The sequence below is a fragment of the Microtus ochrogaster genome, chromosome 8 (assembly GCF_000317375.1).
Source record: "Microtus ochrogaster isolate Prairie Vole_2 chromosome 8, MicOch1.0, whole genome shotgun sequence".
NCBI lineage: Eukaryota > Metazoa > Chordata > Mammalia > Rodentia > Cricetidae > Microtus > Microtus ochrogaster.
Genome location: NC_022015.1, coordinates 42845711 through 42867295, shown reverse-complemented (window position 1 = coordinate 42867295; position 21585 = coordinate 42845711). Strand labels below are relative to the sequence as shown.

Genomic DNA, 21585 nt, shown 5'->3' with positions numbered 1-21585 from the left:
CCTGTCCTGGAACTAGCTCTTGTAGACCAGGCTGGCCTCGAACTCACAGAGATCCACCTGCCTCTGCCTCCCGAATGCTGGGATTAAAGGCGTGCGCCACCATCGCCCGGCTGGTTAATTTTATTTTTGAGGCAGTGTCTTGATGATATAGCCCAAACTGGCCTGGAACTCATAATCCTCCTGCCTCAGTTTTTTAAGTGGTTGGATTATAAATAAGTCAGTACTGTCATTCCCAGCTGAGAGCTGTTGGTTTCTTGTTTTCTTTTTTTTTTAAAATTACTATTTCTGTGCTATTTTTCCCTGAAAGGGGGATTGATGATAGAGGCCTGGAGTCGGGGCGGTGGGTTGAGGATATCCTTGTGCCTTGGCCTCACCGCCTTTCTACCATTCTTCCTACAGTTCGCTATTGGCTCTCTGATGGACGATTACTTGGGTGAGTGTCTGACATGGGTTCTGGTTCTATTCTCTGAAGAAGGGGTGTACAGGAGAGGGGGCAACTGTAGGATTTAATGTCTCAGAGAGGTGTAAGTTCTCATCCTATTCTTTTGGAAGTCCAAGACATATGTCCTTGGGGTGGGAAGTCTATGGTTTTGGCTGCCAGAGAGCTTGGTGTCTAACTTACATGTTTTTCCTGATTTATCATAGGACTCGTGAGCTGAGTAAGGGAGCCTCCAGCCTTGTTTGGTCCTGATTTAGAGAACGTGACTTTCCTGCTTGATATATCATCTAGAGGTTCAGTCTGGCCATTGTTAATGAGGCAAGGAAGATCTTTTGTCCACGGAAGGTTATGGCTACTTCTTCCAGCGGAGCTGTGTTCTCAAGACTTTTTACTCTGTGTTTTAACCATAAAAGGTCTTTGGTTCTCATGGAAATGTTGTCTTCTGTTGGTCGGAATAAGAGCTTTAGTATTGTTGTTATTTATTTGCTTTTGAGATGGGTTCTCAAACCTGTACTAACGTTGAACCACTGTGTATCCTAGGCTGCCTTTGAATTCCAGGTATGAGGACTCCAGGTATACAAGATCATTCTTGGTTTACTTTAAGGGCTGTGAGCCCAGCTGCTCAAAGTCTGCATCTTACATAATATGGTCCCAGTGTTAATTGTGTTGAGGTTCAGAAATTAAAGCCGATGCTGCTTGGTGTGGTGACTCCTTTCTTCACTATCAGCTCTAGGGAGGCAGAGACAATCAGGTCTACAAGAGTTCCAAGCTGGCTTGGGCTACACAGTGAGACCTTGTCTCAATAATAACAACAAAAATAATAAAAAAGTAAGCAAATTAATAAATAGAGAGCTGAAGCATTCAGAATGATGTCAGAACATGGCAAGAGAAAGGCACCACAATATGGCTCCCTTTTCCCTTTCCCTTGTCTATTACAACTCCTGGAACAAGGTTCTGTAGTTTCTTATCTCCCTTCATGTTCTGTTTTATATCTAAAATGTTCTTAATTGGAACTGGGCATCACTCCACTTTATATAGTGAGATTCTGCCTCAAAAGAAAACAAAACAAGGGCTGGAGAGAAGGCTCAGGGATTAAGAGCACTGGCTGCTCTTCCAGAGAACCCAGGTTCAATTCCCCGCACCCATGTGGCAGCTCGCAACTGTTTATACCTCCTGTTCCAGGGCATCTGACACCCTTAGACCTACATGCAGGCAAAACTCCAATGTACATAAAATTAGAGTTAAAAAAAATTATTAGGGGTTGGAGAGATGGCTCAGTGGTTAAGAGCACTGACTGCTCTTCCAGAGGACCTGGGTTCAATTCCCATCACTCACATGGCAGCTCACAACTGTCTGAAAATCCAGTTCCAGGGGATCTGATACCTTCACACCAATGCATATAAATAAAGTTAAATAGACCATAAAAATATTAAAATAATTATTAAACCAGGTGGTGGTGGCACACGCCTTTAATCCCAGTACTCGGGAGGCAGAGGCAGGCGGATCTCTGAGTTTGAGGCCAACCTAGTCTACAAGAGCTAGTTCCAAGACAGGCTCCAAAGTTAGAGAGAAACCCTGTCTTAAACAAAACAAAAAAACCCCAAAAATAGGCAGTGGTGCACATCTTTAATCCCAACATTCAGAATGCAGACAGGTGGATCTCTGAGTTCAAAGCCAGCCTGGTCTACAGAACGAGTGCCAGGGCAAGCTCCAAAGCTACACAGAAACTGACTCAAAAAAACAAAAAACAGCTGGGCGGTGGTGGCTCACGCCTTTAATCCCAGCACTTGGGAGGCAGAGGCAGGAGGATCTCTGTGAGTTAGAGGCCAGCCTGGTCTACAAAGGGAGTTCCAGAACAGGCTCTAAGGCTACAGAGAAACCCTGTCTCAAAAAACAAAACAAAAAACTATATGTATATGTATATTAATTATTAAGACAGGATGTTTTTATTTAAAATTTTTATAGAATTGTAGGTTCATAGTTAAGCAGTGGTGGTGCACACCTTTAATCCCAGCACTTGGGAAGCAGAGGCAGGCAGCCAAGGCTACACAGAGACACAAAATTGTAAGCTCACTTTGCCACCCCTACTTCCCACCCCACCCCCGCCCCCATTTGTTGGACAGGGTCTCACTGTGTAACAGCTTGGAACTTGGAGATTTGCCTGTTTTTGCCTTCTGAACGCTGAGATTAAAGGCATCTCCTACTGTGTCTGACTTTGATCAGTTCTAGGGAAGTCTGAATGTTAGAATGTCAAATTGTTTTGTTGTTTTAAATATTTTATTATCCATTATATTTATGCACATGTGTATGCAAGAGTGCAGGTGCCTGCAGCAAGGCCCAAGATGTAGGATTCCCTGGAGCTGAAGTTGGAGTGGTTGTGAGCCACTGACATGCATGATTGGGTGGAGTAGTAAGCGCTTTCTCCTGAGCCATTTCTGCACCCCATGAAGTTAGCCCCTCCCAAACTGGCCCAGGGAGAGTCATAAAGTGCTTTGTGCACAAATGATACAAATTCCTTATACACATTATTTCACAATTTTATGATAGAGACTTATCTTGCTTTACAACCTGATGAAACTGATCAGAGAGGTGAACTAATGTGCCTAAGTTCCATAATGGAACTATGGATTTTTGGTCTTGAGATAGGATCTCACTACCCAGCCTGGCCTTGAACAGATTCTCTTGCCCATGCTCCAGAGGTTGTAATTACATAAATGCACCAACATGCCTGGCAAGTGTTTAAAGCAATTTTGGGTGGAGAGATGGCTCAGAGGTTAAGAGAACTGACTGCTATTCCGGAGGTCCTGAGTTCAATTCCCAGCAACCACATGGTGGCTCACACCCATCTATAATGAGATCTGGTGCCTAGAACATTCATACATAATAAATAAATTTAAAAAAAAAATAAAGCAATTTTTTTTCCCTTTGGTTTTTGGAGAATGGGTTTCTCTTGTGTGGCCTTGGCTGTTCTGGAACTTACTCTGTAGACCAGGCTGATCTTGAACTCAGAGATCTGCCTGCCTCTGCCTCCAAATGCTGGGATTAAAGGTGTTTGCTGCTGCTGCCAGCACCACCTGGTTGAAATAAATCAATTTATTCTTTCCAGGGGCTAGGTATTTGGGGAGTGGGAAAATGCTTCTGTGCTGGGGACCATCTTGGCAGGCCAATGATATTGACTGAATGAATTCATTAAAGACCAGACTAATAGAAATGGAGGATTTAATGAGAGATACCACCAAAGCTGAGGTGGGGGAAATCAAGGATTGCATCTGACACAATGTGTCCCTAATGTTAACTGGGGAGGGAGGGATGAAAAGCTCTTTACAAGGTTTAATGGAAATTTCTTATGTCTGATCAGCTGGGACACCTACCTGTGCGGGCTCTTACTTGGTTAGGTGACACGATATAGTCCCGAGGACTAACTTAAAGTGTGGGATGCCTGCTGTTGGGACTGGCCATCTGTCTCAACGGGAGGAATGTGCTACTAGGGGTCAGACTTGTGAAAGTGTACATCTGTTTATTAAAGGGTGGAATTCTCTATGATATCAGGATGCCTTAAGATAAAGGGTAGCCAGGGCTACCCTTACCCTGTGCTCAGACCCACTTTAATGCCAAAGTAGCTTTGTTCTGAGGACGGAATGGCTCAGCAGTGATCCATCCCAGATGGCATCCACAGTAGCCTCTCCTTTTCCTCTGGTGATGTGGATCGCATTGCTGCCTCCCTGAGCTCTTGCTTCTACTCCAGTTGGGAGCAAGTAAACTCTAGGCAGATTATATACAGCTTCACTAGATATGATGTTGCCCTGACAGGCCTGGGCCTTCCTCCGCCCTCTCCTGCCTTCAAGCTGTCAGTAGTGGTTTAGACTCACAAATGTGAGCAGTACCAGCCAGCAGCCCAGCCCAATGCTAATGAGCGGGAAAACTAAGGCCTTCATAGATGGACAGACATTTCGGTGTTCAAGCCTGGAAACCACACTGCAAGTCAATGTAACTGGGAGAGACCCAGCAGGGTCAGTAGCCTAAGGTGGAGTTGCCATGGCAACCCCAGTTCCATCCATCTGGCTTTCACAGCTTAGTTCCAGAGGATTTTCTTCCCAAGCAGCAGTATTGAGCCCTGAAAGGAAGAGGGGTGAGTGTGCCTGTCCAGGTTCTCATGCAGGAATTTCTTCTGGAATTAAAAAATAAGGGTTGGAGAGATGGCTTAAGAGCTCTTGCTGCTCCTGCACAGGACCTGAGTTCAATCACCAGCACCATGTTGCCTGCTCACGACACCTGTTACCATCTCCCAGGGATCTGACTCCTCTGGCTTCCTGGAGCACAGTCTGCACTCATGTGCACACATACATATACAAATAAAAATAGCGGGAAGTAAATCTTGGGGCTGGAGAGATGGCTCATCAGTTGAGAGAACTTGCTCTTCCAGCTGTGTCCGTTCTCAGCACCCACATGTTGACACATAGCTCCAGTCCCAGGGATCTGATGCCCTCTTCTGACTTCCTCAAGCACCAGGTACACACATGGTGCACAGACATACATGCAAGCAAAACACTCATAAAAAAAATCTTAAATTTTAAAAAATATTCTTTAATAAAGTGCTGAGGATGTAACGTAGTGGTAGAACATTTTTGTCTAGCAGATGCAAACTTGGAGGTTTGATCACCTGAACTGCATTAAATAAATAAAATTTATTTTCCTTATTTTTTTTTTTTCGAGACAAGGTTTCTCTGTAGCTTTGGAGCCTGTCCTGGAACTAGAGCTTGTAGACCAGGCTGGCCTCGAACTCAAGATCTGCCTGGCTCTGTTTCCCGAGTGCTGGGATTATTTTACTTTCTTGGGGCTCCTATATCGCAGGTTAGCCTTAAACTTGATATGTAGCTGAGGATAATACTGAACTTGTGCTTCTCTCGCTCTCGCCTCCCAAGAGCCAGCATTGCAGGCGTGTATCACGTCACCCAGTTTACGCCCTACAAGTAGTAGACAAGTACTTGACGAAGGGGCCTGAGACGATGGTGAAACAAGTAAAAGAATTTGTTGGGCTGGAGAGATGGCTCAGAGGTTAAGAGCATTGCCTGTTCTTCCAAAGGTCCTGAGTTCAATTCCCAGCAACCACATGGTGGCTCACAACCATCTGTAATGAGGTCTGGTGCCCTCTTCTGGCCAGCAGGCATACACACACACAGAATATTGTATACATAATAAATAAATATTAAAAAAAAAAAAAGAATTTGTTGCCTGATGGCCTGAGGTTCAATTTTTGGTCCCTCCTTGCTGTGATGAGAACCCAACTCCTGCAAGTTGTCCTCTGACTGGCAAGTGTATGCACACATACAGATTTAAAACAAAACAAAACAAAACAAAACAAAAAAACACTTTTCGTTTGTTTGTTTTTTTGAAACAAGGCTTCTCTGTATAGGCTTGGCTGTCCTAGACTCACTTTGTAGACCTGGCTGGCCTGGAACTCACAGAGATCCGCCTACCTCTGCCTCCAGAGTGCAGGGATTAAAGGCATGTTTCACCACCACCTGGCAATTTTTTTTAAAAGATCAGAAACTGGAATGGGGCATGGCGGCACACACTTTTGATCCCAGCACTCTAGAGATAGAAACAGGCCTGTGACTTTAAGGCCAGCCTGGTTTACACAGTGAATTCTAGGACAAACATGTACACAGTAACACCCTGTTTTAAAAAACCAACCCCCCCATAAAAAACAATAATAAAGTTGGGTGTGAGGGCCAATAGCTGAAATCCTAGTACACTTACAGTGAGAAGAGAGGTGAGACTGGCCACCCAGGTGGAGCAGTTAGCTTGGACGCCATCGCCTAGAAACAAGACCCTGCCTCAAAAGCAAGGCGGAAGAGAACCAGCTCTGGAAAGTAAACTGACCTCCATGTGCATGAACTCTGCCTTCCACTCACATACACAAGTTTTTAAAATTTCTACTGTTTTGGGATGAAATAAAATTTAACCTCTAACTTTGCTGGATGCTTTCTTTCATTAAAGTTTGGGAGAAAAACAGCAGGGCAGGCAAACTAAATCTCTGCAGCTGCTGGGAGGTGATGTTCAGGAAGAAGAAAGGGGGCTATACCCTTTTTAGAAAAAAGCTGGCTGGCTGGGTGTGGTGGCACACCTTTGACCCCCACCCTTGGGGCAGGGTAGAGGCAGGCAGAACTCTGTGAGTTCAAGGCCAGCCTGTCTGTGGGGGGAGGTCCAGGACAGTTAGAGCTACAACACAAAGAATCCCTGTCTCAAAAAACCACCCCACCCACACACACTCAAAGTCAAACAAAAAACAAAAAAACCCAAAAAACCAAAAACCTGGGCACTCCAGAGGCAGAGGCAGGTGGATCTCTGTGAGTTCGAGGCCAGCCTGGTCTACTAGAGCTAGTTCCAGGACAGGCTCCAAAGCTACAGAGAAACCCTGTCTCGAAAAAAAAAACAAAACCAAAACCAAAAAAACCTGGCTGGTTTGGCAATAGAGGTTTGCAAGCTTCTGTGGATTCAGGGGTGGGAATGATCTTCAGAAAAAGAGTGCCAGGGCAAGCATGTTTAGGATTTTGACTGGTATTTAAAAGAGTTTGGCTAGAGTTTGGTAGATAGACCTAATTCCAGGACAACGACAGAGAGACAGAGAGAGACAGAGACAGAGAGAGACAGAGAGATTGGGTGTGGCAGAAATTACGATTTCTGTGGGCTGGGTTAGCAGTGAAGACTGGTAAGCAAATGTCTCTGTTTTGAGAATGGATCAGGTTAACCTCCAATTCCTCCTTTACAGGTTTGAAATTGGTAATCCTTCTGCCTCATCACCACTTCCTCTTTTACTTGGAATGAGGTTGTTTGCTGGGTGAAATTCAGTTTATCAACTGAGACTTGTTGATGAACCAGATACGCAGAAACAAACCTATGCGTCTTGCCTTTGGGGGACTTGTGAGGAGGATTGCTGGGGGACAGCATGGTCTACATAATGAGTTCCTGGCCAGGCAGAAGATCTTTTCCCAAAGGGAAGGGGGTGAAGGATTGGGCACTGAAGAGAGAGCACACAGTAACTGTCTCAACAGGAGTTTAGGAAAGAGCTGTTAGCGCAGTGTATGGATGATAAGGCAGGAATCAGGAGAATGTGGACATGAGCCCAATGAGCAGAATCCAGGGACTATTGAAGTGTCTGGCCCAGCCAAAGTACCATCTTTATTTTTATTCATTTTTTTTTTCCTGACTGTCCTGGAACTTATACTATGAAACAGGCTGGCCTTGAACTCACAGAGATCTGCCTAAGGCTGCCTTCGAAGTGCTGGGATTAAAGGCGCGCGCCACCAAGGCTGTACCCTCTTTGGATTTTTGTTTCTCACGATATTCCTCTGGGCTGGCTTCAGATTCACTGTGTGAACCAGACTGGCCTCAAACTCATAAAAATGCTCCTGCTTCTGCGTCCTCAGCGCTGAGATTGAAGATGTGCAATGCACCATCACACCCGGCCAGAAGTCTCTTCTGTCCACAGGGAACAGCTCCTGTGAATCCCATCTGTTCCTGTAGCAGTTGCTGTTGGAGGTATTATTGGAGGGATAATAGAGAGAGGAAAGCTAAGTCAGGCACTAAAAGCCTAAAGGTTTACTCTGATGCGAAAGACTCTGCAATAGCAGGCGCAAGGTCCGGGACGAGGACTATCTCTCTGGGGACTATGTAAACTAGGGCACACCACCTTCTAGCCAACCAAGAGCTGTCGCTTTAAGAAGAGCCACCTACGTGACCAACGACGGCTTGGTGCCTTCAGCGCTCATTCACACTGACCAATCTTGAGGCGGGACGCCCATTGGTGGGCGGGAAACTCAGGAGACGGCCACCGATTGGCTCCACGTTTTGAGGGCGGAGTCTGAGCTCCGAGAGAGGGAATTAGCCCGAGCCGGGGAGTAGAAGCTGCCGCCGCCTCTCCGGCAAGCGCCCTCGCTGCGCCGGAGTCTGCAGGTGAGCAGGCCCTGCTGGGGTCCAGGGCTTCGCGTCCCTCGGTGGGCTGCTCACCAGCCTGGGAGCCGGCGGGGGCCCGCCCTCTTCATCGAGCACGTGACACAAGTTCCGTAACCCTTGACCTTCCCACTCCCCACGCCCTACGGATCTGGGATGAAGTAAGGTGGATTGGAGGATGCGCAACCCTGAGGTCCTAGGAGGTCGGCTCCCACGCTTTCTGGGCAGAGGGACTTGGAACTGAGGATGTGCAGGACAGGAGACTGAGGAGTGGGAGACCCTGGTCACAAACTGGATTTTGTGAGGTCTCAGTAGGGGGACATGATAGAGTAAGTCCCTCTGGCTTTCCACACACCCAATACTGAGTGCTCCCATTTTAGAGATGGGAAAACTGAAGCATACTCATCCAGTGGTGCATCTAATTGTGGGACTCCAAATCCTTGAGCTACTAAGCCAGGCCTAGTTCAAATACAAGTCTGCTGCTTGTAAATATAGTATTCTGAGTTAATTTACTACAAAGGTTCGAGCCCCTGCCATCTAATTACTCAATGCCTATTGGTTGGCCTTGGACAATCCAGGTAATCTCTCTGAGCTATGGCTTTTGTGACTTGGTGAAATGAACAAAATGTATACTGTATATATCTCATTGTTAGATATATAGATTAGAATGAGGTTATAGAGTGTTGCTAGCTGGAAGCCACATTTATGTGCTTAGAAAAATAGCTGTGCTGGAGAGATGGCTCGGTGATTGTTTAAGAACACTGGCTGCTCTTCTAAAGGACCTGGGTTCAATTTCTAGCACTCACATGGCAGCTCACAACTGTCTGTAACTTCAGTTCAAGGGGATCTGTTATCCTCACATAGACATATGTGCAGGCAAAACACCAATGTACATAAAAATAAATCTTTAAAAGCCAGGAGTGGTAGCACACGCCTTTAATCCCAGCACTCGGGAGGCAGAGGCAGGCGGATCTCTATGAGTTCGAGGCCAGCCTGGCTTAAGAGCTACTTCGAAGACAGGCTCCAAAAGTACAGAGGAAATCCTGGCTCAAAGAGCAAAGCAAACAGAAAAAGGAATGAAGAATAACTGTTCTTTCTTTTTTCAGCAAGTGTTAATGAGGGCATAGTATGTGCTGACATTGCTGCTGGATGCTTGGGCCACAAAGGTGAGCATACAGACCATGGTCTTTGCTGGTGTGCAGCTCAGTCTGCTGGGGACCACATGCTGGCCCGCAGCACCCCCTTAAAAAGAGTGGGAATGATGGTAAAAAGCCGTGTGTAGTGAGTTGTAACCCAGCCCTGCGCACGCCAAGGTAGGCGGCTCTCTGGGGCTCGCTGACCAGCCAGCCTACTAATCTGTGGGCCTCAGGTTCCAGGGAGAGACCCTGTCTCAAAAAACAAAGTGGGGCCGGGCGGTGGTGGCGCACGCCTGTAATCCCAGCACTCGGGAGGCAGAGGCAGGCGGATCTCTGTGAGTTCGAGACCAGCCTGGTCTACAAAGGGAGTTCCAGGACAGGCAGGACAGGCTCCAAAACCACAGAGAAACCCTGTCTCGAAAAAACCAAAAAAAAAAAAAAAACAAAGTGGGCAGCTCCTCAGGAGGAGTGATAACCAGGGTTGTCTTCTGGTGTGAACTCTGCAAACACTACCCACGAAGCTGTGCAACTGTGTAGTTACAGACTGTTTGACCCTAAGGTTCTGCCACTGAGCTATATCTTCAACCTTCTTTTTAAATTTTTTATATTTTTCTTGAGACAGGGTTTCTCTGTAACCCTGACTGTCCCTAGAATTTGTTCTGGCTGTGGACCAGGCTGGCCTCAAACACAGAGATCTTCCTGTTTCTGCCTCCTGAATACTGGGATTAAAGGTGCACCATCACTTCAACTCCAGCCTTCTTTTTATTTTGAGATAGTCTGAGTTGTTTGGGTAACCTTGAACTCATTTCATAGTCAAGGTGGACTTGGAACTATCCATGCTCCTGCCTCAGAACTGCTTTAAGGACCAATGACAGGGATATTTACACAACCTGAGCAAGTGACATTTGAACAGTGATGCGAAGGGACTAAGTGCTGGATCACTCAGTTAAAGAGATTTAAGGACGAGAATAAAGAAGGGGGAGAGACGCAAAGAAGAAACAGAATGGACTGAGGTCCTGAAATAAGCACATGAAAGGTAGTAGGAAGTTTTGCAGACAGCCTGTCTGCAGCCTTTCCAGCTTGGGCCAGTTTTGTTTTTTATTTTCCAGAAGCAATGTGGGAGATTGGGAGGAGAGTGATGGGGGCTACATGCATTGCCCATTGGTTTTAGAGATGAAGAATGATGAATCTTTGCTGGAGTTCTGGGAGCTTGTCTGGGTGGATCATCTTGGACCTGGCCTTGTTGAGCCTCTAAACTCCCTGTTTGTGGATTATAGAGCAAGAGGAGCAGGCACGGATGAGAGGGTCTTGCTTGTCTTGTGTTTGGGGGGACTCTTAGAGATATTGGACAGTTTTTAACCCTTCCTTTTGTTTCCACTCCCAGCTCCACTGGGACCATGTCGGAGAGAGAAGAGCGGAGGTTTGTGGAGATCCCTCGGGAGTCAGTTCGACTCATGGCAGAGAGCACAGGGCTGGAGCTGAGTGACGAGGTTGCAGCTCTGCTTGCTGAAGATGTGTGCTACCGTCTCAGAGAGGCTACACAGGTGCGCTGCTCTCAGCTCTCTTTAGCCCTTCTCCCTTTGCTCTTTCCTGTTACCCCCTACCACACTGGCTGGTTCAATGAACGTATGTTAGGTACCTTGTGTTTTGAGGTTAGGAGACAGTCTAGATCTTTTAAAGAGTCCTTATCTAAGCCAGGCAGTGATGGTGTATGTTAGACTAATTAGGATCGTGTTTCAGGAGGCAGAAGTAGGTGGATTTCTGAGTTGGAGGTCACCTTGGTTACAGAGTGAGTTCCAGGACAGCCAGGGCTACACAGAGAAACCCTGTCTTGAAAAACAAAAACAAAAGACAAATAAACAAAAACATTTTCTACCCAGTTAGTCATCTAGAAAAGAAAACACTAGCTGAGCATTTTTTTTTTTTTTTTAGCTGAGCATTTTCTTATGACACTTCTTACAATGTCCTGCCACCCAGGCAGAGTGGATAGATAGTGACACTCTGCACAGGAGACACTAAGGCACACAGCTGGGTCGTGATGTGAGAAAGTTTGCAAAGGCTGAGCTGGAGAAACCAGGCTTTCTGATTGCTGGTGTGGGGTCCTCTTTGTCTCTTCAATCTAACTCATTTCCTTTGGGGGTTCCTACGCCTGCTCCCTGCGTCCTGACTCTGGCTTCTGTTCATCCCCTCCCAGAATAGCTCTCAGTTCATGAAGCACACCAAACGAAGGAAGCTGACGGTAGAGGATTTCAACAGGGCTCTCAGGTGGAGCAGTGTGGAGGTGAGTGGAGCGGCCACAGAGGGCTACCTCACCCCTGTTCAGATCAGGGCTGGCAATGTTGTGAGACATGGAGACAAATAGGGTAGGTGCTGGACCCAGACCAAAGCAATATGAGTTCTGAAAGAATGGAAAGGCCCCTGGGATCCTGGACAGTGGGGAATGATTCGTAAAAGAGATAGAGCTTGAGCCAGGCCTCAAAGAGTGCTGAGGAAATTGAGCTTGAAGTACTCCAGAAATAAAAAGGCATGCTGGGTAAGGAAACATGGGGTATTAACCTGTGTTGGTGTAGTTCTGGGTCAGGAAGTTGAGAGAGGAAGGTAGTGTTTTTAGAGTTGTTTGGCTGTGAGGGACTGGCACCTTAGTGGGGCATAGAACTCTTACAGTTATAAGAGGAAGGTACCATCCAGCCCTTGACCTGGTGAGCCATAGTGTCCCGGGACCTAGGGACTGTCCTCCAGCATAGGCTTCCTGCCCGATCAGGAGCGCCCCATCCCGGCTCTTGTTCCTTCACCGGATTGACTCTGTTTGCTAATCTTCTTTCTCCTCAGGCTGTGTGTGGCTATGGGTCTCAGGAGGCACTGCCCTTGCGCCCCACAAGAGAGGGTGAGCTCTACTTTCCAGAGGACCGAGAAGTGAACCTCGTGGAGCTGGCATTGGCCACCAACATCCCCAAGGGCTGTGCAGAGACAGCAGTCAGAGGTGGCTGCTAGGGTCCTCCTTGGGCTTGGGACAGGAACTGGATGGTCTGAGTGGTGCTGATGGGCCAACTTTTAGGAAGGGTGGAATTTGGAGGGGCAAAATCCCAACTGACATCCATCTCTTTCCCTTAATTTTAGTCCATGTCTCCTATCTGGATGGCAAAGGAAACCTGGCACCTCAGGGATCAGGTAAATGGCAGTGTGGAGAATGGGCTGTCCTGAAGAACTCTGTAGGAGTGAGGGGCATCTGTGCCTTTTGATCTGCATCTGCCAAGCATTTCCAGATGCCTGCCATGTTCTAAAGGAACACATGCCTTTGACCAGAAGCAGGACCCAGACCTATTAGCAGCCATAATGTATGTTAGAGGCCAAGACAGAAGTCTGTGCTGTATTCTGAGATCCCCAAGAAGTGCTTTACTTCCAGGGTACGCTGAGCGGAGCTTCAGAGAGCCTGAGTCATAGGCAATCGCAATTGGAGCTTTAGAACTGAGCAGGAATCTGTATGGCAGAGGGTGGGTGGGAGTAGATAGAGCCGAGGCAAGTGGAACCTGCCTGATCAGAGTGCACTGGGAGCAGCTGGAGCCTGCGCCTGTGCCTGCGCCTTCTGCTTGATTGGGTCCCGTGTGGGTGGGTGTGGTAGCTGTGGGGTGGCAGGCTGAGGAGGCCTTGAGAAGGGCTGTCCCTTCACGTGTGACCACTTCCTTCTTATCTCATCACAGTGCCCAGTGCAGTGTCTTCACTGACAGATGACCTTCTCAAGTACTACCAGCAAGTCACGCGGGCTGTACTGGGGGACGATCCACAGCTGATGAAGGTGACTAGGCATAAAGTCAGAGTTTGACATCCCCATAAATATTTCAGTTGTCTAGTTCCTGTCCTTTGTAGATGAACTGTTTACTGTGGTGGAACCCATTCTCTAGTGGCATGTGTCCTCTGTGTGATCCCCTGCTATGCCAGTCCTAACTCCTTTGTGCTCTAGTAGAAACCATTGTTCCTGGGCAGTGGGCAGCAGAGCAGGTGCTTCTAATGATTGGATTCCCACACCTTCATTCCTGATTCCCATTTTTTTGAGGTGTCTATTGATCTGGAGCCAAATGAGGCATTTTATTAATTAATTTATTTATTTTTGGTTTTTTTTTTTGAAGCAGGGTTTCTCTAATTAACAGTCATAACTGTCCTGAAACTAGCTAGTTCTTGGTAAGGAAAGGGAAAATATAGGTCCAGGTCAGGTGCCTCCAGGTGCCCATCCAGGCCTGCTCTCAAGCGTAGTTCCTGGACTGCTCCCTGAGCTGCTTCTTTAGCCTCTGGACATCACCGGAGGCTTTCCTCTCTGGTCCACAGTCATGTGACTTTTCTGTGTGACACGATCCTCACCTTCACATCTGGCTGCTGCTATTTCACTTAAAAAACTAGGAACGTTGTCACCATCCATTTCTGTCCTCAGAACTTGGCTCCTGGGCTAGCCATGCATTGATTGCCGTGTGCAAAGGCCTGAATTGGATGGGTACTTTATAAGACCCTGTCTCAGTAGAGAACAAAGGGAAATAAAAACTTAGCTCTTACTCGGGAGGCAGAGGCAGGTGGATCTCTGTGAGTTCGAGACCAGCCTGGTCTATAGAGCTAGTTCCAGGACAGGCTCCAAAACCACAGAGAAACCCTGTCTCGAAAAACCAAAAAAAAAAAAAAAAAAAAAAAACCTTAGCTCTTGGTCACTCATGGATGGCATGCGTTCACTTTTTCTATTAACAGATAGTATTGTTGTCTGTGTCAGCAGGTTTCCACAGGTTAAAGCTGATGGAATCTCTGCATCAGGGCATGCACATTTAACATGATAACACGTGGTGCAGTGCTAACCCACCAGAATGGTGGCTCTCTTTTACTGGGATGGTTCCTTTCAGGTCGCCCTCCAGGACCTGCAGACAAACTCCAAGATTGCTGCACTCCTGCCTTACTTTGTTTATGTGGTCAGTGGGGTAAGTGACCAGTTTTCTAATGAAGATGGCCCTGCAGTGCTTAGGGCTCATAGCAGATGCTGTCAGAATGTCAGGCTCCTGTCTCTCCATGTCTTTCTAAGCCACCCGCCTTTACCAACAGGTCAAATCTGTAAGCCATGACCTGGAGCAGCTACACCGACTACTGCAGGTGGCACGTAGCTTGATACGGAACCCACACCTCTGCTTGGGGCCCTATGTCCGCTCCCTGGTGGGGAGTGTGCTCTATTGCGTCTTGGAGCCCCTGGCCGCCTCCATCAACCCTTTGAATGACCACTGGACTCTTCGGGATGGGGCTGCACTTCTCCTCAGCCACATCTTCTGGTAGCCACTGGGCTGGAAGTGAATAGAGGATGGGATGGCTTACAGAGTCAGCGGGGCTGTGGTAGGAAACTCTGGCTTTGAGATCAAATGTTGAGTGTAGACCCTTCCCTTGGAGCCCTAGCTGGCATGTCATGGTCCAGTACAAATATACTAAGATATTCATCTTTTGTCCCTTGGATACTGAGTCAGTCAAACCTGGCAGCCTGTCCCAGAGTGCCCTACAAATGCTCGAGTCTTTGTGTGCGGTACCTCATTGCCTTTCCTGACTGTTGCTCCCACAGGACTCATGGTGACCTTGTAAGTGGCCTCTATCAGCAGATTCTGCTATCCCTGCAGAAGGTCCTGACAGACCCTGTTCGGCCTCTCTGTTCTCACTATGGGGCTGTGGTAGGGCTGCATGCTCTGGGCTGGAAGGTGAGGACCTGGCTTTTCTCACACATCTTTGACAGTTGCCATGTATGGTAAAGAAATAGCATTCATGTATATTTTTATTGTAAAAGTGGTGTGCTTGATGCAGCTGTGTGTTGAGACCTTGCCTTGGGCCAGGTTTATCGTATACCTTGACTGTGTAAATGTGTTATTCTTTCAGAACTCCTGCTTGGTGGTCTCTATAGTATGCTTGTGTTTTTTTAATGAATCCCTGCCCATTCCCTAACACCATGTTAGTAAATACCCTCATTTTCTTTGTTTCTCTCCTTTTCTCTTTGAGTTTTTTGTTGGAGACAGTGCTTGTTTTGTTGCCCATATTGGCCTTCAGTTTGTGATCCTCCTGCGTCAAGCACCATGCTTTTTTTTCCCCTTGAGACAGGGTTTCTCTGTAGCTTTGGAGTTTGTCCTGGAACTAGCTCTTGTAGACCAGGCTGGTCTCGAACTCAGAGAGATTTGCCTGCCTCTGCCTCCAGAGTGCTGGGATTAAACGCAAGCACTACCACCGCCTGGCTTGCAGCACCATACTTCCTGACCATGTCATATTTTCATATTTACTTTTTTTTTTTTTAATGTCCTCAGTCTTTTAGGGTGCTTTCAGGGTTGCCCTAAGGAGAACCAACACGCTTTATTTTTGCAGTGTTGGCCGTCAGATTCTGGGTCTTGTTCACACTTTGCAGGTGCTCCCCCCATCTCCCTCCCCTCCACTCTTTTATGTTTCTTCCCAGTTTCTTGCTGTGGTGCTGCTTCAAGGGGGCTGTCCCTTGTTAGTATATAGAAATAGTTGGTACGTGTGTGTTTTAAGATCAAGGACAGTTTTATTAGCATTTAAGAGGAAAATATCCTAGGGTAGGCCAGTTGTAAATCTCAGACACTTCCCAGATGTGGAAGATGAAGGAAAGAAGAAAAAACATGCCTGTTTCATGCCCTTATACCCACCACTCTCTGTGAGTTCAAGGTCAGCCTGGTCTAAAGGAGCAAGTTCCAGAATAGCCCTGGCTATTAGTACAGAGAAACCCCCTCTTGAAAAGCCCCTCCCAAAGGATAAAAAAACATGTCATTTGTGCTAAACTGGCAGAGTGGTAGGTAGTCACATGGTAAGGGAGGGGTTTTAGAGAATAAGGAAGTCCAAATGATCAGAAAAAGCAAATTAAGTTCTAGCCAGCATTTCAAAATAATAGTGCTAGACACAAAACAAACAAAAAAAGGTGTTTTGGCATCACCTTTAATCCCAGCAGAGGCAGGCAGATCTCAAGGACTGCTTGGTTTCTAGAAGCAATTCCAGGACAGCCAGGGCCACATAGAGAAACCCTTTCTTGGGGGGAAAAATTTAAAAAAAAGAAAGAGGGAAAATTGCACCTTGGTCCCCAGAAAAGTGGACAGACCCAACAAACCTCATGGTGAAGTGGCTCAAGACGGCCACTTTTTATGTGATCTACCTACTTCCTTAAACTATCACTGCTGATTCCTTTTGGGTTTTGTTTTGTTTTGAGACAGCCTCTCATTTAACCCAGGCTGAACTTCATATGCAATGAGAGGGTGACTTGAAACTCCTAATCCTGCTTCTCCTTCTAGTCCTGGGATTACATTTATGCGCCATTCTTTCCTTGTTCTTTTATTGTTATGGTGGAGGGGCTGTGTATGGAAATGGTAGGTGGCTTTGTGCAGTTGATTCTTTCCTTCGCCTTTCATGGTCTCTGGGGATCAAACTTGGGTTTCCAGGATTACACAGCAAGGACTTCTACTCTTTTTCTTTCTTTTCTTTTTTGCATGAATTTTGAAGCTGAGGGCTTCTACTCTGAATCGTATCTTTGGCCCTTATTTATTTATTTATATTTGAAATTTTGGTTTTGTTTTTCTTTTTTTTTTAATATTTTATTTATTTATTATGCATACAATATTCTGTCTGTGTGTATGTCTGCAGGCCAGAAGAGGGCACTAGACCTCATTACAGATGGTTGTGAGCCACCATGTGGTTGCCGGGAACTGAACTCAGGACCTTTGGAAGAGCAGGCAGTGCTCTTAACCACTGAGCCATCTCTCCAGCCCTGGTTTTGTTTTTCAAGACAAGGATTTCTCTGTAGCTTTGAACTCTCTGTAGACCAGGCTGGCCTTGAGCTCACAGAAATCCGCTCGTCTCTGCCTCCCAAGTGCTGGGATTAAAGGTGCCACCCATGCCCAGCTTTTTTTTTAAGGCAGTGTTTCACTCTAGCCCTCACTGGCCTGGGACTCTCTATGTAGACCAGGCTGTTCTGAATCTGAGAGCAATCCATCTGCTTTTGCTTCCCAAGTGTTGGCTTAAGGTTGTGTGCCACATCTTGTTTGGTTTTTCTTGAAACAAGGGTCTCAAGCTGACTTTGAACTTTGGTATATGCATGTTTATATATAGAGAGAGACTAGAGGTTTATGTCAGATATCTTTTACAAATTGTCTACTTTAACTTTTTTAATGAGATGGTGGATGGTTTCTGTTATTGAAGCTGGAGCTCACCAGTTTATTAGACAAGATGCCAGCAAGCCACAGTACTGGAATTATAAATGTACATCCCTAGGCCTAGTTTGTTTTTACATGGATGCTGTGAATCTGAACTCAGGTCCTCATACCGCCATGGTAAACTTTTTACCAACTGACCTATCTCCCCAGATCCATAGCCAGGAACTTTATTCCTCCCACCCCAAACTCCCCAGTGCTGACATTAACAAGTGTGAACCAACATGCCCAACCTAGATTTTTATTAGTAAGATATCTTTACATTCATAGGATAAACTCAGTTTAGTTGTAATTTAAGAAGCAGAAGTTTTGCCAGGCAGTGGTAGTGCACTCCTTTAATCCTAACACTAGGAAGGCAGAGGCAGAAGCCTCTGAGTTCGAGGCCAGCCTGGTCTACAAAGTGAGTTGCAGGAGAGCCAGGGCTACACAGAGAAACCCTGTCTTGAAAAACTAAAGAAATAAAAGAGAAAGAAACAAAAGTTTCTTTTTTTTTAAAGATATTTATTTATTTATTATGTGTACAATATTCTGTCTGTGTGTATGCCTGAAAGCCAGAAGAGGGCACAGATCTCATTACAGATGGTTGTGAGCCACCATGTGGTTGCTGGGAATTGAACTCAGGACCTTTGGAAAAGCAGGAAATGCTCTTAACCACTGAGCCATCTCTCCAGCCCCCGAAACAAAAGTTTCTATTGGTTTAAACTGAATTTTTATTTGCTGATTTATCCCAAGTTGGCCTTCGATTTGTTTTGTAGCTGAAGATAATCTGAGCCTTCTGAATGCTGCCGTTTCAGGATTATAGGCATGTACATCACACCTGGTTTATGCAGTGCTGGGCAAGATTAGGGCTTAGAACATGTTAGTCAAGCACTCAACTAATTGAGCTACATTTTAGCTCCTTTTTTTTTTTTGTTTGCTTGTTTTTTGTTTTTCAAGACAGGGTTTCTCTGTATAACAGCCGTAGCTGTCCTAGAACTAGCATTGTAGACCAGGCTGGTTTCAAACTCACAGAAATCGGCCTGCCTCTGCCTCCCAAGTGCTGGGACTAAAGGTATGTGCCGCCACCACCCGGCCATTTTAGTTCCTTTTGAAAAAACTCTTTATTATTATGATTGCATAAGCATATGATGTTTGCCATGTGTGGAGGTCAGAGGAGATCATGACTGTAGAGTCAGGTCCCTCTTTCAACTTTACCTGGTTTCAGGGCATTGAACTCAGGTTACCAGGTTTGTACAGCAAATACCTTGATGCGATGATATATCCTTGATGCTTTTTTTTTTACTATTATTACTGGCCTTTATACAAAATTATCTTTTAAAAAAATTTTATGTGCATTGGTGTTTTGCCTGCATGTCTGTGTGAAGGCATTGTCCCTTGGAACTGGAATTGCAGTTGTGAGCTGCTATGTGGGTGCTGGGAATTGAACCCAGGTCCTCTGAGAGAGCAGCCAGTACTCTTAATTGCTGAGTCATCTGTCCGGTCCCTTATTACTGGTTTTTCTAAACAGGATTTCCTAGCCTCATGAACTCAAAGATCTATTTGCTTCTTTTGCTCCTCCCAGCCCACCCCCTTGCAATTAAAGGTGTGAGCCACTATGGTTGCCTGTTTTTATACAAACGGGTAAAGTGAAGCCCAGGCTGACCTTAAATTTGGAATCAGAGTTGTGAATGATAGGGTTACATACTTGCACCTCAAAATCTTGCTTTTAAAAAAAAAATTATGATTGAGATCACTTTTCTGAGTGTATATTTATGTCCGTAAATTTTAGCAAGATATTTCAGTGTCTTTCACAGTTACTTAAAATGTAATTCCAGCTGGGTGGTGTTGACACATACCTTTAGTCCCAGCATTTCGGAGGCAGAGGCCTGTGGATCTCTGTGAGTTCGAGACCAGCCTGGTCTACAGAGTGAGTTCCAGGACAGGTTCCAAAACCACAGAGAAACCCTGTCTCGGAAAAAAAAAAATTCTCGCTATTTGTGTCAGTAACATTTTTCTTACGAATTTGACAGGTAGGTGATGGAATTTTCAAATGTTCATGCTCTGTGCATGAGTGATCCAAGTCTACCTTACAAGTCAAAGCCCATCTCAAATATCAATACATTTTGTTTAGTCTTAGTTGCTTTTCCCCAGATAACTATTGTATTTAAAAGTCTATAATCAAAGCCATGTGTGGTAGTACACTGTGTATTAATCCCAGAGTTTGGAAAACTAAAGGGAATTCTCAGGAATTCAAGGCCCAGTCTGGGCTCCCAGCAAGGTCATTTCAACAGGGTCTCTTGATTGTTCTTGTGTGTGGTCTGAACTCCACTCCTGTTTCTCTAATAAGAACAGCACTTTCTGCCGGGCGGTGGTGGCGCACGCCTTTAATCCCAGCACTCTGGAGGCAGAGGCAGGCGGATCTCTGTGTGTTCGAGACCAGCCTGGTCTACAAGAGCTAGTTCCAGGACAGGCTCCAAAACCAGAGAAACCCTGTCTTGAAAAACCAAAAAAAAAAAAAAAAAAAAAAAAAAAAAAAAAGAATAGCACTTTCCTGCTGATTGTATTCACTAAGAATCACAATTTCTATGTTGTAATGATTTAATTATGTCTTACTATCCCACTGTAAATGCCAGTAATGAGTCTTTTTACATTGCCTGTGTTTTTATGTCTTTATCCTCATGCCTACCAAAAGCTTTTACATATCCCAGAGAAACGTTGGACATCCCAATGGGGAAATTGAGGACTGAGATAACAATCTGAGAGGATCTTTTATGGGGAAGGACACTCAAGAGGGCATATGGAACATGGAACGAGGAACGAGGTTGTTTACTGCGTTCCTTTTTCCCTTCTAGGCTGTAGAACGAGTCCTCTACCCACATCTACCCACTTACTGGACAAACTTGCAGGCCGTGCTGGATGACTATTCGGTATCTAATGCCCAGGTCAAAGCAGATGGGCACAAGGTCTATGGAGCTATTCTGGTGAGTGGACCGCCCCTTACTACAGCTCAGCAGGTTTACTGAGATGCCTGCTGGCCCAGGTACCTTCTAGCTCTTTTTTTTTTTTTTTTTGACAGGTGGCCGTAGAGCGACTACTGAAGATGAAAGCCCAGGCAGCAGAGCCCAATCGCAGTGGCCTTGGCGGGAGAGGGTGCCATCGTGCTGAGGACTTGCCTTGGGACAGCCTTCTCCTAGAGTCTTCCCCGGGAGGCGGTGCCGAACCAGGCTTTGGGTCTGGTCTTCCCCTGCCGCCAGGAGGCGCCCGGCTAGAGGACCCTTCTTCCTTGACCCTGGCAGAAATCTACCGGGAGTTGTACGCTTTCTTTGGTGACAGCTTGGCCACACGCTTCGGCACTGGCCAGCCCGCGCCCACGGTCCCGCGCCCACCCGGAGACAAGAAGGAGCCAGTGGCCGCTCCAGACTCGGTGCGGAAAATGCCGCAGCTGACCGCTAGCGCCGTGGTCAGCCCGCAGGGAGACGAGAGCCCGCTCGGCGGGGGCCCCGCGACCGCCTCCGCCGCCTCGGAGAGCAGGCCGCTGCCGCGCGTGCACCGGGCGCGGGGCGCTCCTCGTCAGCAGGGTCCTGGCACCGGGACGCGCGACGTCTTCCAGAAGAGCCGCTTTGCGCCCCGCGGTGCCCCCCACTTCCGTTTTATCATCGCTGGGCGTCAGGCCGGGCGGCGTTGCCGCGGGCGTCTCTTTCAGACTGCTTTCCCCGCGCCCTACGGGCCCAGCCCGGCGTCCCGCTACGTGCAGAAGTTGCCCATGATCGGCCGTACCGGCCGCCCGGCCCGCCGCTGGGCGCTCTCGGACTATTCGCTGTACCTGCCCCTGTAAAGCTGCGGCCCCTTCAAGAATAAATCCTCCCCA

At 46.7% G+C, this 21585-nt stretch overlaps 2 protein-coding genes across 5 annotated transcripts in view; both read left to right on the top strand.

Annotated features, from left to right (window-relative positions):
- Positions 1 to 1140, top strand: part of Polr2g (RNA polymerase II subunit G) — a 5208-nt gene extending 4068 nt beyond the window's left edge. Inside the window, exons 7-8 of the mRNA XM_005351905.1 lie at positions 400 to 433; positions 646 to 1140. Of these exons, the coding sequence (XP_005351962.1) occupies positions 400 to 433; positions 646 to 659 (48 nt within the window). The 3' untranslated portion in view covers positions 660 to 1140. The remainder of the gene's footprint in view (positions 1 to 399; positions 434 to 645) is intronic.
- Positions 1141 to 8319: 7179 nt separating this feature from the next.
- Taf6l (TATA-box binding protein associated factor 6 like) lies at positions 8320 to 21576 on the top strand. 4 transcript variants are annotated; one of them, XM_005351904.2, is made up of 12 exons: positions 8320 to 8395; positions 9499 to 9558; positions 10913 to 11072; positions 11723 to 11809; positions 12358 to 12508; positions 12646 to 12696; positions 13227 to 13321; positions 14406 to 14480; positions 14602 to 14822; positions 15104 to 15236; positions 20570 to 20698; positions 20794 to 21576. In XM_005351904.2, exons 2-12 carry the CDS (start codon positions 9542 to 9544, stop codon positions 21550 to 21552), a joined length of 1878 nt encoding a protein of 625 aa, XP_005351961.1. In that variant the 5' UTR covers positions 8320 to 8395; positions 9499 to 9541; the 3' UTR covers positions 21553 to 21576. The 4 variants fall into 4 exon arrangements, with proteins under 4 accessions (XP_005351961.1, XP_026637049.1, XP_013203424.1 ...); XM_026781248.1 differs by lacking the exon at positions 8320 to 8395 and adding an exon at positions 8488 to 8595; XM_013347970.2 differs by lacking the exon at positions 8320 to 8395 and adding an exon at positions 8488 to 8721.
- Positions 21577 to 21585: the final 9 nt, after the last annotated feature.